The sequence below is a fragment of the Oncorhynchus masou genome, chromosome 9 (assembly GCF_036934945.1).
Source record: "Oncorhynchus masou masou isolate Uvic2021 chromosome 9, UVic_Omas_1.1, whole genome shotgun sequence".
Classification (NCBI taxonomy): domain Eukaryota; kingdom Metazoa; phylum Chordata; class Actinopteri; order Salmoniformes; family Salmonidae; genus Oncorhynchus; species Oncorhynchus masou.
In genome coordinates, this window is record NC_088220.1 from 63,143,412 (window position 1) to 63,163,235 (window position 19,824).

Consider the following 19,824-nt stretch of genomic DNA (forward strand, 5'->3'; position numbering starts at 1 on the left):
GACTAAGTAGGTGTGTCCAAACTTTTGACTGGTGCTGTACTTATTTCATTTTTTGGGTCGACCTCACTCGAGTTCCCCCATGACCCCGACTTTGAATATCACTAACTTTGAATAACATTGACTTTGAATACCACTGCTGTAGCCCATACCCTTTTCTATGTGTGTGGTCTTGTTGTTTTAGTTGCGCTCCACTTGTGTGAAGCCTGCAGAGGATGATGAGTTGGAACAGGAGGCTGAGTGGATCTATAGGAATGCCTTCTCTACTCTCACCATCTCCATGCAGGTACTGGAGTGAGGATATTTTAGCTGGGTCTCATAAGACAATTAGTTCAAGCTGATGCTACAGTCTACAGTGCATTCGGAAAGTATTCAGACCCCTTAACTTTTTTCACATTTTTGTTACTTTTACAGGCCTTTTTCTAAAATTGATTAAATTTGTTTAAATTGGTACTCAGTACTTTGTTGAGTCACCTTTGGCATTGATTGCAGGCTCGACTCTTCTTGGGTATGACGCCACAAGCTTGGCACACCTGTATTTGGGGAGTTTCTCCCATTCTTCTCTGCAGATCCTCTCAATCTCTGTCAGGCTGGATGTGGAGCGTTGCTGCACAGCTATTTTCAGGTCTCTCCAGAGATGTTAGATCAGGTTCAAGTCCGGGCTCTGGCTGGACCACTCAAGGACATTCAGAGACTTGTCCTGAAGCCACTACTGCATTGTCCTGTTGGAAAGTGCATCTTAACCCCAGTCTGAGGTCCTGAGCACTCTGGAGCAGGTTTTCATCAAGGATGTCCCTGTACTTTGCTCCATTCATCTTACTCTCGATCCTGACTAGTCTCCCAGTCCCCTGCCACTGAAAAACATCCCCATAGCATGATGATGCCACCACCATGCTTCACTGTGAGGATGGTATTGGACAGGTGTGAGCAATGCCTGGTTTCCTCCAGATTGGACGCTTTGAATGAAGGCCAAAGAGTTCAATCTTGGTTTCATCAGACCAGAGAATCTTGTTTTTCATGGTCTGAGTCCTTTAGATGCCTTTTGGCAAACTCCAAACGGGCTGTCATGTGCCTTTTACTAAGGAGTGGCTTCCGTCTGGACATTCTACGATAAAGGCCTGATTAGTGGAGTGCTGCAGAGATGGTTAACCTTCTGTCAGGTTCTCCCATCTCCACAGAGGAACTAGAGCTCTGTCAGAGCTCGGGGCTCTTTTCCCCCGATTGCTGAGTTTGGCCGGGCAACCAGCTTTAGGAAAAGTCTTGGATGTTTCAAACGTCTTCCATTTAAGAATGATGGAGGCCACTGTTTTCTTGATGACCTTCAATGCTGCAGGAATGCTCTGGTACCCCTCCCCAGATCTGTGCCTAGGCACAATCCTGTCTCAGAGCTCTATGGATAATTCCTAAGACCTCTTGTCTTGGTTTTGCTCTAACATGCACTGTCAACTGTGGGACCATATACAGACAGGTGTGTGCCTATCCAAATCATGTCCAATCTATTGAATTGTAGAAACATTTCAAGGATGATCATTGGAAACAGGATGTACCTGAGCCAAATGTAAATAAGATATTTCAGATTTTTCTAAAAACCTGTTTTTGCTTTGTCATTATGGGGCATTGTGTGTAAATAGATGAGGAAAAACATGTATTTATTCAATTTTAGAATAAGGCTGTAGGTCTGTTTTTAAAATGCTTGTGTTTTTTAAATAAAATATTCTGTTTTTTTCAGGAGAACGCAGACTATTTGGACAGAGGTCCAGCCACTACATTCAGCAGAAAAGGCCCCAGCACCATCCAGAAGATTAAAGAGGCTTTGAATTTCATGAGAAACCAACACTTTGAGGTATTACACAGTTCCTCTATCACAGTAGGTAATGTTGAGTTCTTCCATATAATTTTAGTTAGTTAATACAACTGTATTTGTTGTTTCACCTCAAGGTTCCGTTCATAGCGTTCTACAGGAAAGAGTATGTGGAACCTGAACTCAATATCAATGATCTGTGGAAAGTTTGGCAGTGGGATGAGAAGGTAATATACTGTAGCATTGGATTTTTGTTAACTTCCTCCCTTAATTTATTATCTCTGTTTAATTACTGTTTAATCTGGGACTGTCTTTCCTCCTCAGTGGACCCAGCTGAAAACCCGCAAACAGAACCTGAGACGCCTGTTCCAGAAGATGCAGGGATACCAGTTTGAACAGATCTCAGCAGACCCCGATAAGCCACTGGCTGATGGCATTCGACCATTAGACACTTCAGATTTAGAGCGGTAAGGCTTGTCATGTCCAACATGTTTGTAAATACGCCTTGTCTGAGCCAGAATGGCCCATAGGGCAGGAGCCTATCTCCTGTTTCTGTAGTGTGAGGCACCTTGATGTACAAGTACACCCCCTGGACAGGACCCTAGTCATGTTATGACACCTTTATTATCTTTGTTGTATCAGAGTGCTGACCTGATTATGTTTGTCTGACAAGGTTGAAGGATGTCCAGTCTAGTGATGAACTGGGCGACGTCTACAACCATTTCCTGCTGTACTATGGCCGGGATATCCCAAAGATGCAGAATGCAGCCAGGTCCAGCAAGAAAAAGCTGAAGAAGATCAAAGAAGTAGATGAAGATGGTACGATTTAGATTATATATTGTAAGATTGTGAAAGCACAGTGGATCTTTGCCCTCATCAGAATAATTATCATGTATTCTGTTTGCAGGTAATGAGCAGGAAGTAGTAGAGGAGGAGGAAGAGGAAGAAGAGGAGCACCCGAAGGGGCCGGACCTGAAGCTTGCATCTCGCAGGGATATGTACAGCATCTGCCAGGGTGCAGGACTGGGTGAGTTCTTTATCATGTGTGTCCAGTAGGTGTCACTATCAGCACCTTTTACAAACAGATGTGTGTGCCATACATCTTCAGGTCTGTACAGTAAGCTCGTGATAATACAAAACTTGCTAAGTAATGTGACTAGTGACTAGTGTACTTAAACAGAGTTTTCCAATCGAAGTGCTCTTGCTGTATCATGAGCCGACTATATTTGCAACAGTTTTTGAGTCCACCATTTAAAGGGTTCTCTCATCAGATGGCCTAGCCAAGAAGTTTGGTCTGACTCCAGAGCAGTTTGGAGAGAACCTACGTGACAGTTACCAGCGTCACGAGACGGAGCAGTTTCCTGCTGAGCCAATGGAGCTGGCTAAGGACTACATCTGCAGGTTAACCAGCAACACATTATTGCACTGTATACAGAATACATTTTCATATAAAGATAACCCAACCATTTTAGCAGTAACAGGGGTGGTGTTGAGAGGTGAATATGCAAACTTATGGCACCATTTGAGATGCAAACCTATACCTTCCACAATACTACTAATAGTATGTTCTCTCTGCCTGTGCAGCCAGTTCAGCACAGCGGAGGCAGTACTGGAGGGGACTCGCTACATGGTCGCCATGCAGATCGCTCGGGAGCCTCTAGTCAGACATGTGCTCCGACAGACATTCCAGGAGAGAGCCAAGATCAACATCAAACCCACCAAGAAGGGAAAGAAGGTATACACCATCTATTTGCAATAGGGTTAAAAAAATCACGGTAACTTTCTAAGAATTCCCAGGTTTTCCAGAAATCTTGGTTGGAAGAGTCCTGCAATCAGGAGTGAATAAGCAAGAAGTCCTTTATCTTTCTACCAGCAATTCCTGGAAAACCTGGGAATTTGGGAAAAACTACTGCAATTCTGCAACCCTATTCAGCAATTACCGCCACTTCTTTGTTGGTTGTATTAGTGGTTTATTTAGGTCTTTCATGGGATATACAGTACTTTCAGAGGCGACAGGTAGCTTAGCGGTTCAAACTTTGGACTGTAACTGCAAGGTTGTTTGTTCGAATTCCTGATCTGGCAAGGTGGAAAAATCTGCCGGTCTGCCCTTGAGCAAGGCCGTTAACCCCAACACAACTGCTCCTCTGATTCAGAGGGGTTGGGTTAAATGTGGAAGACACATTTTGGTTGAATGTATTCAGTTGTGCAACTGACTAGGTATCCCTTTTCCCCATTCATACCCCTTGACTTATTCCACATTTAGTTGTTACATTCTGAATTCAAAATTGACAACACAACGCTCGAATGGCTTCAGAACAGGAATGTGAAAGTCCTTGAGTGGCTCAGCCAAAGCCCAGTCTAGAAACAAAATCAATTGAATCAATTTTGAATTCAGGCTGTAACACATCCAAATGTGGAATAAGTCAAGGGGTATGAATACTTTCTGAAGAGATTAGTTTATATTGTATAGAAAAAACACATTTAACAAGTTATGTCTTTTCATTGACTCATATTTTTACATTTGAGTTATTTAGGAGATTAGAGTGTCATTATCTAGATTAGAATACTCTACCATACATGTATGTGGTGTAATCTCTCCTGTAGGATGTGGATGAGGCCCATTATGGCTTCTCCTTTAAATACCTGAAAAACAAGCCTGTAAAGGAGCTGAATGGAGACCAGTTCCTCAAGATGTTGCAGGCAGAGGAAGAGGGCCTGCTCACCATTAACGTCTGTATTGACCTGATTGGAGTGAAGGGGTGAGGTCTTGTTATTATAACATTGTGTAATAACATATTAATATCATTAAAGTCTGCATCCCAAATGGCAGCATATTCACTAAATAGTGCACTACGCTCTGGTCGAATGTAGTCCATTATGTAGGGTATATGGTGCCATTTGTGACGATGCCGTTGAGTTTTGTGTAATAACATATTAATGATGTGTAATAACATTAATAACATGTAATAACATATTAATAACACGTAATAACATGTTCCAAAATGTGCTCTGTTTACATGTATACTGTCCTGAGTCAGTCAAGTACCATGCTATCACTATGTTTGTTGAGCAGGTACGGAGGTGACCAGGCATACTATGAAGAGATAAAGCAGTTTTACTACAGAGATGAGTTCAGCCACCAGGTTCAGGAGTGGAACAGACAGCGCACTCTGGCCATTGAACGATCCCTCAAACAGTTCCTTTACCCGCAGATGGCGAAAGAGCTGAAGAACAAACTTATTGCAGAAGCAAAGGAGAACATCATCAAGGTATCCCACCCCCCCTCCACACACACACACACACACACACACACACACACACACACACACACACACACACACACACACACACACACACACACACACACACACACACCCAAAGAGGAGGATAAATCTTCTGCAGCAACTCCCATTATTATCTCAACATTTCATTAGATCTTCTTTTCATTACGTTGATGTGACGTCGTTGCTACTGTGGTATTGATTACTTATTTTCTTATTCCGGTATTGACTTTCCAAAGCAGGTGGCACAGAGCACTGATGTATGTTGAGCCTGCTACAGTGTTGTGATAGTGGTTGCCTGCCCCTCAGGCCTGCAGCAGGAAGCTGTATAACTGGCTGAAGGTGGCGCCCTATCGGCCCGACCAACAAGTGGAGGAGGAGGAGGACGAGGAGCTCATGTCTGAGGCCCAGGGCAAAGGGATCCGCGTGCTGGGAGTGGCCTTCTCATCCAGCAGGTAGACTACTGCACACTGTCTCTGACTTCACTTTGAGTGTGTCCCAAATGGCACCCTATTCCCTATGTAGTGCACTACTTTTGACTAGACTCTTTGGGCTCTTGGCAAAAATAGTTCACCATATTGGGAATAAAGGGTTTAACTTCAGTAAATTGTCTTTACCACTTTCACAGTCAGCTAAATTTAATGACCTATTTATTTAATGTGTTTGTGACCATAGAATTGGATCTAATTATGGTGGGATAAAGGTCAGCCATTTCTGGTTAGGGAGTTGTTCAACCATGGTTTGCCAGTGCTGTGATAAAATATGTATGTTTGTTAGCAAGCTCGCCAGCAAGTTTTAGAGGAATGATTCCATACATTTTTCAAATGAACTGCCAATATACCAACATTGCATTCAATCAATAGATGTGGTAAAGAGGTCAATGGAACACAGACCGTGGTGGATCGAAGGACAACGGATTGGCACACATTCAACAAATCTGATCAAACAAAGGACATATTTGTAAAATCCAGCCCACAATTCCTCCTCCGCCAAACTTTAGTTGGCACTATGCATTTGGGCAGGTAGCGTTCTCCTAGCATTCGCCAAACCCAGATTAGTCCATTGGACTGCCAGATGGTGAAGCGTGATTCATCACTCCAGGGAACGCGTTTCCACTGCTCCAGAGTCTAATGGCGGCGAGCTTTACACCACTCCAGCCAACGCTTGGCATTGCTCATGGTGATCGTAGGCTTATGTGCAGTTGCTTGGCCATGAAAACCCATTTCATGACTCTCCCGACGAACAGTTATTGTGCTAACGTTGCTTCCAGAGGCAGTTTGGAACTCGGTAGTGAGTGTTGCAACCGAGGACAGACGATTTTTACTCACTTCAGCACTCGGCGGTCCCGTTCTGTGAGCTACCACTTTGTGGCTGAGCTATTGTTGCTATTGTTGCCACTTCACAATAACAGTGCCCTCAAAGCTCATCACTAAGCTAAAGATCCTGGGACTAAACACCTCCCTCTGCAACTGGATCCTGGACTTCCTGACGAGCCGCCCCCAGGTGGTAAGGGTAGGTAACAACACATCCGCCACGCTGATCCTCAACACAGGGGCCCCTCGGGTGCGTGCTCAGTCCCCTCCTGTACTCCCTGTTCACTCATGACTGCATGGCCAGGCATGACTCCAACACCATCATTAAGTTTGCCGATGACACAACAGTGGTAGGCCTGAACACCAACAACGACGAGACAGTCTATAGAGAGTAGGTCAGAGACCTGACCGTGTGGTGCCAGGGCAACAACCTCTCCCTCAACGTGATCAAGACAAAGGAGATGATTGTGGACAAAACCTATTTCCCCTCAGGAGACTGAAAATATTTGGCATGGGTCCTCAGATCCTCAAAAGGTTCTATTGCTGCCCATTGAGAGCATCCTTACTGGTTGCATCACTGCCTGGTATGACAACTGCTCGACCTCCGACCACAAGGCACTACAAAGGGTAGTGCGTACGGACCAGTACATCACTGGGGCCAAGCTTCCTGCCATCCAGGACCTCTATCTATGTCAAAGACACCAGCGGTTGTCAAAGGTGGTTTTCAAAGACTTTTGCCACCTTAGTTACCCTAAACATAGACTGTTCTCTCTGCTACCGCATGGCAAGCTGTACCAGAAAGCCAAGTCCAGGTCCAAGAGGCTTCTAAACAGCTTCTACTCCCAAGCCATAAGACTCCTGAACATCTAATCAAATGGCCACCCAGACTATTTGCATTGCCTGCACGCCCCCCCCCCTTTAATTCTGCTACTACTCTCTGTTTATTATCTATACATAGTCACTTTAATAACTCTACCTACATGTACATATTATCTCAATTACCCCGACTAACCGGTGCCCTCGCACATTGACTCTGTACCGGTACCCCCTGTTTATAACCTCGCAATTGCTATTTTACTGCTGCACTTTAATTATTTGTTACTTTTATTTCTTATTTTTTAAAGTATTTTTCTTAAAACTGCATTGTTGGTTAAGGGCATGTTAGTAAGCATTTCATGATAAGGTTTGTTATATTTGGAGCATGCGACAAATAACAACTGATTTGATTTGACTTACAGTTGACCCGGGCAGCTCTAGCAGGGCTGAAATTTTACAAACTGACTTGTTGGAAGGGTGGCATCCTATGATGGTGCCACATTGAAAGTCACAGAGCTGTTCAATATAGGGAAATCTACTTCCAATGTTTGTCTATGGAGGTTGCATGGCTGTGTGCTCGATTTTATACACCTGTCATCAAAGAGTGTGGCTGAAATAGCCAAATCTACTAAAGGGATGTCCACATGCTTTTGTATACAGTATATAGTGCATTAACATTTAGAAGCGGTTCCTTCTCAGGTTTATAAGAGTTGAGTGACTGCTATGCTAACTCCCGTTACCCCCAAAGCATTTTTCACCCTACGTGTTTCCATGGCATTTTCATTATTTTGGTAGTTACAATAACCTCTTTACCACATGTATGCAGTCAATCCACAGCCATACACTGGCTGAAATCATTTGATGATAGGACTTTTAAATGCAGCAAGTATCATATAATATCACTCAAACTTTTCCAAAGTCAATACTTTGTAGAGACACTTTTTGCAGCAATTACAGCTGCAAGTCTCTTGGGTTATGTTTTTATAAGCTTGGCACATCTAGCCAATGGGATTTTTGCCCATTCTTCAAGGCAAAACTGCTCCAGCTCCTTCAAGTTGGATGGGTTCTGCTGGAGTACAGCAATCTTTATCTTTATTTTTATATACCACAGATTCTCAATTGGATTGAGGTCTGGGCTTTGACTAGGCCATTCCAATACATTTAAATGTTTCCATTTAACCACTCGAGTGCTGCTTTAGAAGTATACTTAGGGTAATTTTCCTGCAGGAAGGTGAACCTCCGTCCCAGTCTCACATCTCTGGAAGACTGAAACAGGTTTCCCCTCAAGAATTTCCCTGTATTTAGCACCATCCATCATTCCTTCATCATTCCTTCCATTTTCCCCGTCCCTGCCGATTAAAAACATCCCCACAGCATGATGCTGCTACCACCATGCTTCACTGTGATGATGGTGTTCTCTGGGTGATGAGAGGTGCGTTTTCCTTGATGGCCAAAAAGCTCAATTTTAGTCTCATCTGACCAGAGTACCTTCTTCCATATGTGGGGGGCGTCTCCCACATGCCTATTAGCTAACGCCAAACTTGTTTTCTTATTTTTTTCTTTAAGCAATAGCTTTTTTTCTGGCCACTCTTCCCTAAAACCCAGCTCTGTGAGGTGTACGGCTTAAAGTAGTCATTGTGGACAGATGCTCCAATCTCCGCTGTGGAGCTTTGCAACTCCTTCAGGATTATCTTTGGTCTCTTTGTTGCCTCTCTGATTAATTCCCTCCTTGCCTGGTCCGTGAGTTTTGGCATGTTTGTTGTGGTGCCATATTCTTTCCATTTTTAATAGTGGATTTAATGGTGCTCTGTGGGATGTTCAAAGTTTCTGATATTTTCTTATAACTCAACCCTGATCTGTACTTCTCCACAACTTTGTCCCTCCTTGGTCTTCATGGTGCTGCTTACTTGGTGGTGCCCCTTGCTTAGTGGTGTTGCAGACTCTGGGGCCTTTCAGAACAGGTGTATATATACTGCGATCATGTGACAGAGCATGTGACACTTAGATTGCACACGGGTGACTTCTGAAGGTAATTGGTTGCACCAGATCTTATTTAGGTGCTGAGGGGGTGAATACATATGCACGCACCACATTTACGTTTTCAATTTTGGGGAATTTTTAGAAAAAAGTTATTTTTTCCATTTCACTTCACCAATTTGGACTATTTTGTGTATGTCCATTGCATGAAATCCAAATAGAAATCCATTTCAATTGCAGTTTTTTTTAGTTTAGTTTAGTTTATTAATTTGACCATTTAAAAAAAACAAGCACACATAAAACTTAAAAGCCATACATGCACATAATAAAATCATCGATGATAACACACAATAAAGTCTGGGACTTATTTCCATTGTGGTCCTCTTGAGACAAGATAGCTATACAAGATCGAACACAGTGTAGCAGTGAAATAATAAAACAAAAACATAAAAGAAGAACATCTATCTCATCATTCCAGTTACATCATAGGGGTTATTCATTTACATTTACATTTACATTTAAGTCATTTAGCAGACGCTCTTATCCAGAGCGACTTACAAATTGGTGAATTCACCTTCTGACATCCAGTGGAACAGCCACTTTACAATAGTGCATCTAAATCAGTAAGGGGGGGGGGGATGGGCACAGAAGACATCAAACATAATTTTACTTTATTTTTACAGCTGTTCAGAGAGGACGTTGTTTTTATAGGCAGAGGCAACTCTGCAGTACACAAGACAGTACCTTTCCCAGCATTACTCCTGAACCTGTATAAGCACACATCAGCAACACCTGATCTGGTGCTGTGATTGTGTGCATCCCTAACACGAGGAAAGTAATCACTTATCTGCGCGCAGGACCATAAATACTCCTGTAAACCAAACCTAGTCTAATCTGGGACACCCTAGCCTCAACATGCAGCCAGTTTGGTTCCTGAAAGCAGCTCCTGCCTATGTGAGTACGTGGACTCACCTTCAATACTACCCTGATCAACTTATTCTGGGCTATCTGGAGTAGAGGTCGACCGATTATGATTTTTCAACACCGATACCGATTATTGGAGGACCCCCCAAAAAAAGCCGATACGATTAATCGGACGATTTTTTTCATTTATTTATTTGTAATAATGACAATTACAACAATACTGAATGAACACTTATTTTAACTTAATATAATATATCAATAAAAATCAATTTAGCCTCAAATAAATAATGAAACATGTTCAATTTGGTTTAAATAATACAAAAACAAAGTGTTGGAGAAGTAAAAGTGCATTATGTGCCATGTAAAAGAGCTAACTTTTGAGTTCCTTGCCCAGAACATGAGAACATACAGTGCCTTGCGAAAGTATTCGGCCCCCTTGAACTTTGCGACCTTTTGCCACATTTCAGGCTTCAAACATAAAGATATAAAACTGTATTTTTTTGTGAAGAATCAACAACAAATGGGACACAATCATGAAGTGGAACGACATTTATTGGATATTTCAAACTTTTTTAACAAATCAAAAACTGAAAAATTGGGCGTGCAAAATTATTCAGCCCCTTTAATTTCAGTGCAGCAAACTCTCTCCAGAAGTTCAGTGAGGATCTCTGAATGATCCAATGTTAACCTAAATGACTAATGATGATAAATACAATCCACCTGTGTGTAATCAAGTCTCCGTATAAATGCACCTGCACTGTGATAGTCTCAGAGGTCCGTTAAAAGCGCAGAGAGCATCATGAAGAACAAGGAACACACCAGGCAGGTCCGAGATACTGTTGTGAAGAAGTTTAAAGTTCAAGGGGGCCGAATACTTTCGCAAAGCACTGTATGAAAGTTGGTGGTTCCTTTTAACATGAGACTTCAATGTTCTAAGGTAGGAGGTTTTAGGTTGTAGTTAATATAGTATTTATAGGATTATTTCTCTCTATACCATTTGTATTTCACTATTGGATGTTCTTATAGGCACTATAGTATTGCCAGTGTAACAGTATAGCTTCTGTCCCTCTCCTCGCCCCTGCCTGGGCTCGAACCAGGAACACATCGACAACAGCTACACTCGAAGCAACGATACCCATCGCTCCACAAAAGCCGCGGCCCTTGCAGAGCAAGGGGAACAACTACTCCTAGTCTCATAGCGAGTGACGTTTGAAACGCTATTAGCGCACACCCAGCTAACTAGCTAGCCATTTCACATCGACTACACCAGCCATTAGGCTGATAGGCTTGAAGTCATAAACAGCGCTGTGCTGAGAAGAGCTGCTGGCAAAACACACTAAAGTACTGTTTGAATGAATGCTTACGAGCCTGCTGCTGCCTATCACCGCTCAGTCAGACTGCTCTATCAAATCATAGACTTAATTTTAACATAACACACAGAAATACGAGCCTTTGGTAATTAATATGGTCGAATCCGGAAACTATCATTTCGAAAACAAATGTTTATTATTTCAGTGAAATACGGAACCATTCTGTATTTTATCTAACGGGTGGCATCCCTAAGTCTAAATATTCTTGTTACATTGCACAACCTTCAATGTTATGTCATAATTATGTAAAATTCTGGCAAATTAGTTCGCAATGAGCCAGGCTGCCCAAACTGCTGCATATACCCTGACTCTGCTTGGAATGAACGCAAGACAAGTGACACAATTTCACCTGGTCAATATTGCCTGCTAACCTGGATTTCTTTTAGTTAAATATGCAGGTTTAAAAATATATACTTCTGTGTATTGGTTTTAAGAAAGGCATTGGTGTTTATGGTTCGGTACAGTCGTCCAACGATTGTGCATTTTTCGCAAATGCGCTTTTGTTAAATCATCCCCCAGCATTGCATCGATTATATGCAACACAGGACACACTAGATAAACTAGTAATATCATCAGCCATGTGTAGTTATAACTAGTGATTATGATTGATTGATGGTTTTTTATAAGATAAGTTTAATGCTAGCTAGCAACTTACCTTGGCTTCTACTGCTTTGCGTAACAGGCAGGCTCCTTGTGGAGTGCAATGAGAGGCAGGTGGTTAGAGCGACTTGTTAACTATAAGGTTGCAAGATTGGATCCCCCGAGCTGACAAGGTGAAAACCTGTCGTTCTGCCCCTGAACAAGGCAGTTAACCCACCGTTCCTAGGCCATCATTGAAAATAAGAATGTGTTCTTAACTGACTTGCCTAGTTAAATAAAGGTAAAAAAATATAAAAAATATTTTTCAAAATCGGTACCCAAAAATACCGATTTTCGATTGTTATGAAAACTTGAAATCGGCCCTAATTAATCGTCCATTCCGATTAATCTGTCAACCTCTAATCTGGAGCTTCCCCTTCATAAATTTAGATAAGCCACCAAACCAGGAAGTACTAGCATAGTCAAAATGGCATTGAATGAGGGCAGTAGCTAGCACTTTCATGGAGTCCTTATCAAGCAGCTTGGACTTTCTAGCCAAAAACTTAGTCCTGGTATTAACCTTCCCTAGCACGTTATTGGCCATGCTCACACCTCCAAAGCTTCCATCAAGGATACATCCCAAGTAGCTAACATAGGTTTTAGTATTCAGCACCTCACCCCCTAACTCCACTCTGATTTCAGACAACCTACACAATTTAGGTCTGGATCCAAAAATAATTGCTTCAGTTTTCCCTAAGTGCAGAGATAGCTTATTATCTCCAAGCCATTTGCTAATGTTAGTAAGCTCTGTGCTAAGTATGCTCTCCAACATAGTTTTACTTTTATGAGACACCAGAAGTGCAGAGTCATCCGCATAAAGAAAAAGACCGCAAGAACAAGCATCTTTCATATCATTAATATACAATAAGGCCCAAGCACGCTCCCCTGCGGAATGCCACAACTCATTGGTTTTGCCTGAGACAGTGAACCATTAACCTCTACTACTTCCTGATAAATAGGACTTTACCCAGCCTAGAGGGATACTGCTTAACCCAGTGCCTCCAGTTTGGAGATTAGGAGACAGTGGTTAACTGTATCAAAGGCCTTCTGTTGGTCAAGCAGTACCATTCCACACAGATTTCCCTCATCAATCTCTTTCCTGATGAAGTCAGTCAAGTAAAGTAGACATGAATCAGTGGAGTATGCTTTTCTAAAACTCGACTGAAAATCATACATTAGACCCTGTTTGTTAACATATTCATACGTTTGCTCATGACAATTCTGTCCAGGATCTTTGATGTTACACAGGATAGATACAGGCCTATAATTACCAGGGTCAGACTTTATCCCCTTCTTATACAGAGGTATAACTTTAGGTGCCTTGTTCAAGAGAGAGATTAACAATATGCGTAATACAAGGGCCATTTTGCTCAGCAGAATCGATTAGAAACCTTGCAGGAATATTATCCAGGCCTGTGGCTTTGGAGCATTTAAGCTCTGCCAGCATACTGACCTTTTTGGCTGTTGCTACCTTTGCAAAAGAAAAAGAGTTTGGCTGAACCCCTAACTCTACATAATACTTCTTGACTTGGTTGCTTCCATACAAACCAGAACTGGTGGGCAGCTTGCTAACCAGCTTGCTGGCAACAGAAGTAAAAAAAATAGTTGAATTCATTGGCAACCCCTGCTTTTCATATACCATCTCCCCTTTGATGTTCAGTCCAATACTGTTTAGTTTGTTTTTGGTAGTACTACTACAGCCGAGTTCCTTAAATTATTTCCAAAGCTTTTTAGGGTCATTTTTGTTTTCAATTGTTTTATCAGCAAAGTAACCCCTCTTAGCTTCATCCATCCTGCTCTGTGCTTCATCCATCCTTCTCTGTGCTTAATTTCTGTGACGTTTATATAGGACAAAATCATGCTGCTCTTGAGAGTTCTTACATTTCTTAAATGCCTTAGTCCTGGCTTGGATAGATTCTAGAATCTCATGATTAAACCAAGGGCTAGATCTCTGCTTTACCCTGACCCGTCTAATGGGAGCCATCACATTCACCACATCAAGGAATCTACATTTAAAGGCTTCCCAGGCACTGTCTACCGCTACACTATCTAGCACAGGTGACCAGTCAATTTTACCCACTTCCTCCCTAAACTTTTCTACACAGTATTTTTTGAGTCCTCTGATTCTAACGGTTTTGTGACACTTAAATATATCTTTAAAAATCCTCCTTTTCAAAAAATGTATTAAAATGATCACTGATTCCATAGACTATTACTTCACTCTGCGATATTTTTGATTTATCAGACACCAATATTAAGTAAATTGTACTTTGCACTGTTTCACTGGTTGTAATGCAACAAAATAGAAAAACGCCAAGGGGGATGAATACTTTTGCAAGACACTGTACATATATTTTAGAGGCTATTTAGACAGACAATTGGTATTAAACTGTATTAATAATTACAGTGGGGCAAAAAAGTATTTAGTCAGCCACCAATTGTGCAAGTTCTCCCACTTAAAAAGATGAGAGAGGCCTGTCATTTTCATCATAGGTACACTTCAACTATGATAGACAAAGTGAGGGAAAAAATCCAGAAAATCACATTGTAGGATTTTTTTATGAATTTATTTGCAAATGATGGTGGAAAATAAGTATTTGGTCATTAACAAAAGTTTATCTCAATACTTTGTTATATACCCTTTGTTGGCAATGACAGAGGTCAAACGTTTTCTGTAAGTCTTCACAAGGTTTTCACACACTGTTGCTGGTATTTTGGCCCATTCCTCCATGCAGATCTCCTCTAGAGCAGTGATGTTTTGGGGCTGTTGCTGGGCAACACGGACTTTCAACTCCCTCCAAAGATTTTCTATGGGGTTGAGATCTGGAGACTGGCTAGGCCACTCTAGGACCTTGAAATGCTTCTTACGAAGCCACTCCTTCGTTGCCCGGGCGGTGTGTTTGAGATCATTGTCATGCTGAAAGACCCAGCCATGTTTCATCGTCAATGCCCTTGCTGATGGAAGGAGGTTTTCACTCAAAATCTCATGATACATGGTTCCATTCATTCTTTCCTTTACACGGATCCGTCGTCTTGGTCCCTTTGTAGAAAAATAGCCCCAAAGCATGATGTTTGAATGCAACTCAGCATTCTTTGTCCTCCAAACACGACGAGTTGAGTTTTTACCAAAAAGTTATATTTTGGTTTCATCTGAACATATGACATTCTCCCAATCTTCTTCTGGATCATCCAAATGCTCTCGAGCAAACTTCAGACGGGCCTGGACATGTACTGGTGTAACGGATGTGAAACGGTTAGCTTAGTTAGCGGTGCGCGCTAAATAGCGTTTCAATCGGTGACATCACTTGCTCTGAGACCTTGAAGTAGTAGTTCCCCTTGCTCTGCAAGGGCTGCGGCTTTTGTGGAGCGATGGGTAATGATGCTTTGTGGGTGTCAGTTGTTGATGTGTGCAGAGGGTCCCTGGTTTGCGCCCGGGTATGGGCGAGGGGACGGTCTAAAGTTATAATGTTGCATTGATGCTGTTGACCCGGATCACTGGTTGCTGTGGAAAAGGAGGAGGTCAAAAGGGGGGTGAGTGTAACGGATGTGAAACGACTAGCTTAGTTAGCGGTGCACGCTAAATAGCGTTTCAATCGGTGACGTCACTTGCTCTGAGACCTTGAAGTAGTAGTTCAATTTGCTCTGCAAGGGCCGCGGCTTTTGTGGAGCGATGGGTAACGATGCTTCGTGGGTGTCATTTGTTGATGTGTGCAGAGGGTCCCTGGTTCGCGCCTGGGTATGGGCAGTGGTTAAGGGCGTTGCACTGCAGCGGTAGCTGTGCCACCAGAGACTCTGGGTTCGCGCCCAGGCTCTGTCGTAACCGGCCGCGACCGGGAGGTCCGTGGGGCGATGCACAATTGGCATAGCGTTGCCCGGGTTAGGGAGGGCTTGGCCGGTAAGGGATATCCTTGCCTCATCGCGCACCAGCGACACCTGTGGCAGGTCTGGCGCAGTGCACGCTAACCAAAGTTGCCTTGTGCACAGTGTTTCCTTCAACACATTGGTGCGGCTGGCTTCCGGGTTGGATGCGTGCTGTGTTAAGAAGCAGTGCGGCTTGGTTGGGTTGTGTATCAGAGGACGCATGACTTTCAACCTTCGTCTCTCCCGAGCCCATACGGGAGTAGTAGCGATGAGACAAGATAGTAGCTACTAACAAGTGGATACCATGAAATTGGGAAGGACATTTTTTTACATTTAATTTTTTAATAAAAAAAAAAGTATACTCATGATTATGCCTCTACTGCCATTCATTTGAATTAGACTGGTTTGTATTTCTCCCTGGCCAATATGTCTGTAATTAGCACCCCATTCTGGAACTGAAGGTTTATGACATGGCCCCTCTAGTAATTTAATACGATTTCTGTGTTTATGACTTAGTTATTATTCACTGCAAACCTCTTTGTCCACAGAGACACCCCAGTGTTCTGCGCCCTGGTGAATGGTGACGGAGAAGTGGGGGATTTCCTCAGGCTTCCTTACTTCCTGAAGAGGAGGAACGCATGGAGGGAGGATGAAAGGGAGAAAAAGGTATTTATGAAACCAAACCAAGGGCACGTCCTAAATGGCACCCTGTTTACATTTACATTTTAGTAATTTAGCAAACGCTCTTATCCAGAGCGACTTCCAGTAGTGAGTGCATACTGGTAAAATGTTGTGCGTTATGTAGGGAATAGTGTACATTTGGGACACAGGGCAAGAGTTTTGACGAAGCTCAGATAACCATACCATCCAATGTTGACTAATATTTGTCCATGTTTTAATATTTGTCCTACCATACCTTTTAGATCCACGATATTGAAACCCTGAAGAAGTTTCTGAACAGCAAGAAGCCTCACATCATCGCTATAGCTGGGGAGAACAGGTTTGCAACACTCTCCTGCTTGCTTTCACTTGTGGCCTTCTTAGACTGCTGTTTGAAGAAGGTTACTAACATGACTGAGGATGTATTCCAAACTGCATCCTATTCCCTATATAGTGTACTACTTTTAAGACCTATCCTGAATATTTGTAACGTTCCTTCCTCCACTCCTTGTGCAGGGATGCCCAGATGGTGATTGAGGACATAAAACGCACTGCCAGTGAGCTGGAGCAGGAGTCCTCTTTCCCCACCATTGGGGTGGAGCTGGTTGACAATGAGCTGGCCATGCTCTACATGAACAGCAAGAAGTCAGAGGTCAAGACCTGCCCTCTTTTCCCTAAACATGTATTTTTTATTCTCACAAGACAAACATTTCCTCATCTCAATTTGTTCTATATTGGATGTGTTCTACATACTGTATCTCCCATAACTCTCTGAGTGGTCCACAATGCGGTTAAAATCTGTAATATGTAATGCCAATGACTGTAATATTGTGGAGTGAGTGACACTTAAATTGATTTTCTCTTAACTCTATTTTTTTTTCTATTTCTCCAATCCACAGGCAGATTTCCGGGACTACCCCCCTCTCCTGAGACAGGCTGTGTCCGTGGCCAGGAAGATCCAGGACCCCCTGGTGGAGTATGCTCAGGTGTGCAGCAGTGACGATGACATCCTCTGCCTCAAGTTGCACCCTTTGCAGGTACTAATGACATCATCCAGAATCAGTTCCTAATAGGACTCTGATCAAAAGTAGCGCACTATATAGTGACTAGGGTGCCATTCAGGACGCAACCCTGTCTCCATTTGGCCAGGCATGGTTGGGAGATCATCATCACCGAGCAGCGGCTCTGATGAAAACACACAGGTGGTTTACAGAGATCCTTTAGAAACCCCTTTCTTGAACTGCATTGTTGGTTGAGGGCTTGTAAGTAAGCATTTCACGGTAAGGTCTACTACACCTGTTGTATTCGGCACATGGGACAAATACAATTTGATTTGATTTGTAACAAACAATTTTTTATCAAATCATGAAAGTGGCCATTTTAGGCCCTTTTTAAACCTACTGTATCCGTGAACCATACATGATACAGACAACATCTTGGTGTCGTTATACTCATAACATTGTGCTCTAAAATATGGAGTATTGCTACATTCTGAAATACAATTTTACATGTGAATTTATTAAACATAACTATTCATATTTATGCCTCAAAAGTACCCTGTTTGATTTGATTGTTTTAAACAATATACTCTACAAGTGCATCACATTTCCAGAGTGAGTTACAATTATGATACATTTTATGAGCACCGCCAACACAGTGAATGAGAAAATGGATTAAAAGGGAACTTCCTCTGCTGGTGACTTGCTGAATGTGCAATCCTACAGGATGGCTGTGATTGGTTAATGACCTAGAATGTCAATGTATAAAATGGATAATTTCTTCAAAAGTAGAAGAGAGCCCACTTTAAAATGTTATGTGTTTGACGAGTATATTGTTCCAAACACCAAGATGTTGTCTGTAACATGTATGGTTCACTGATCATAGGGTCTTACAGGAGGCAGGTATAGCTCTTAAAATGGTTCTAAACAAATATTTGTGATACAAATGTAAAACGTTTGTTAAACATATTTCCACCAATTAAGTTTTTATGTGAGAATTCAGCCAAAAATCTGTGATAAAATAAATATTTTCGGGCAATGCTGGCGTGGAATCTCCCAAATGCAGAAGTGTAGTTGACGGTACATGATAATCATAGTCTGGTTTGAATCAAAATCTGTGAATCAATGTGTCTGTAAAGAGTGAGTCTGACTGCTCTCTGTTCGCTTCCCACACAGGAGCATGTAGTGAAGGAGGACCTGCTGAATGCTCTGTACTGTGAGTTCATCAACCGGGTGAATGAAGTGGGTGTGGATGTGAACCGGGCCATGGCCCACCCCTACACCCAGAGCCTGTTGCAGTACGTCTGTGGCCTGGGGCCCAGGAAGGGATCCCACCTGCTCAGGGTAAGACATAGATCACTTGAGACATCTAGATTGCCAAAATGTTAATACAATGTAATTACAGTGTTACTACACATATATAAGAGAAACAATATACCAAGTGTTACCAGATAGAATTTATCGATGTACAGTAGCAGTATGTACCTATATGTTTTTATTATTACAGTATCTTAGAATAATTCAGTACTCTACTGCAAACTTTTTCACTCAGGCCCCCTTCCAGCATTGTGGAACATCCCGTGCCCCCCCTCTGCACACACGCGCGCACCACGTCTATTTCTATGGGTGCAAGCACTGTTCATGACACAAACAGTTCACACCCCTCTTGTTGGCGGAGAGAACATTTCAGGTTTAAAGCTCATTTTCATGCAAATCTATACATTTTGCCATGCCTAATGTGTATTCATGTGATATCTGAGTGACTCAAACATTACAACAAAGTCTATGAGCTAAAGAAATTTGCTAAAAACGTTAGCTGACATGGGCTAGTTGATCAACTGGACATTTCTGACAAGTTATAAATAGCTCTCTAAGGTATGCAATGACAGACATGACAAGAGAAAAACTGATGATGCACTTCCCAATTTTTAAATTGCACCTTGTGCTTCTACTATTACAACCCTATAGTTTGGGAACCACTGCTCTACTGTACTGACTTCTGAACAGATACCTTTGCATGTACATTTATCCCTCTCTGTTTCCAGATCCTGAAGCAAAATAACACTCGTCTGGAGAACCGCACTCAGCTGGTCACCATGTGTCACATGGGCCCCAAGGTCTTCATCAACTGTGCTGGTTTCATAAAGATTGACACAGCTTCTCTGGGAGATAGGTAAGTCTCAGAAC

At 42.4% G+C, this 19,824-nt stretch overlaps 1 protein-coding gene across 1 annotated transcript in view; it reads left to right on the forward strand.

Moving 5' to 3' along the window:
* LOC135546438 (transcription elongation factor SPT6-like) overlaps positions 1-19,824 on the forward strand; it is a 30,467-nt gene that overhangs the window by 3,092 nt on the left and 7,551 nt on the right. The window contains exons 8-24 of the mRNA XM_064974860.1: positions 182-283; positions 1,727-1,840; positions 1,936-2,025; positions 2,123-2,265; positions 2,472-2,617; positions 2,706-2,825; positions 3,070-3,199; positions 3,383-3,533; positions 4,403-4,557; positions 4,872-5,067; positions 5,389-5,534; positions 16,528-16,645; positions 16,903-16,979; positions 17,156-17,291; positions 17,539-17,676; positions 18,814-18,981; positions 19,683-19,810. Coding sequence (XP_064830932.1) covers positions 182-283; positions 1,727-1,840; positions 1,936-2,025; positions 2,123-2,265; positions 2,472-2,617; positions 2,706-2,825; positions 3,070-3,199; positions 3,383-3,533; positions 4,403-4,557; positions 4,872-5,067; positions 5,389-5,534; positions 16,528-16,645; positions 16,903-16,979; positions 17,156-17,291; positions 17,539-17,676; positions 18,814-18,981; positions 19,683-19,810 — 2,258 coding nt within the window. The remainder of the gene's footprint in view (positions 1-181; positions 284-1,726; positions 1,841-1,935; positions 2,026-2,122; positions 2,266-2,471; positions 2,618-2,705; positions 2,826-3,069; positions 3,200-3,382; positions 3,534-4,402; positions 4,558-4,871; positions 5,068-5,388; positions 5,535-16,527; positions 16,646-16,902; positions 16,980-17,155; positions 17,292-17,538; positions 17,677-18,813; positions 18,982-19,682; positions 19,811-19,824) is intronic.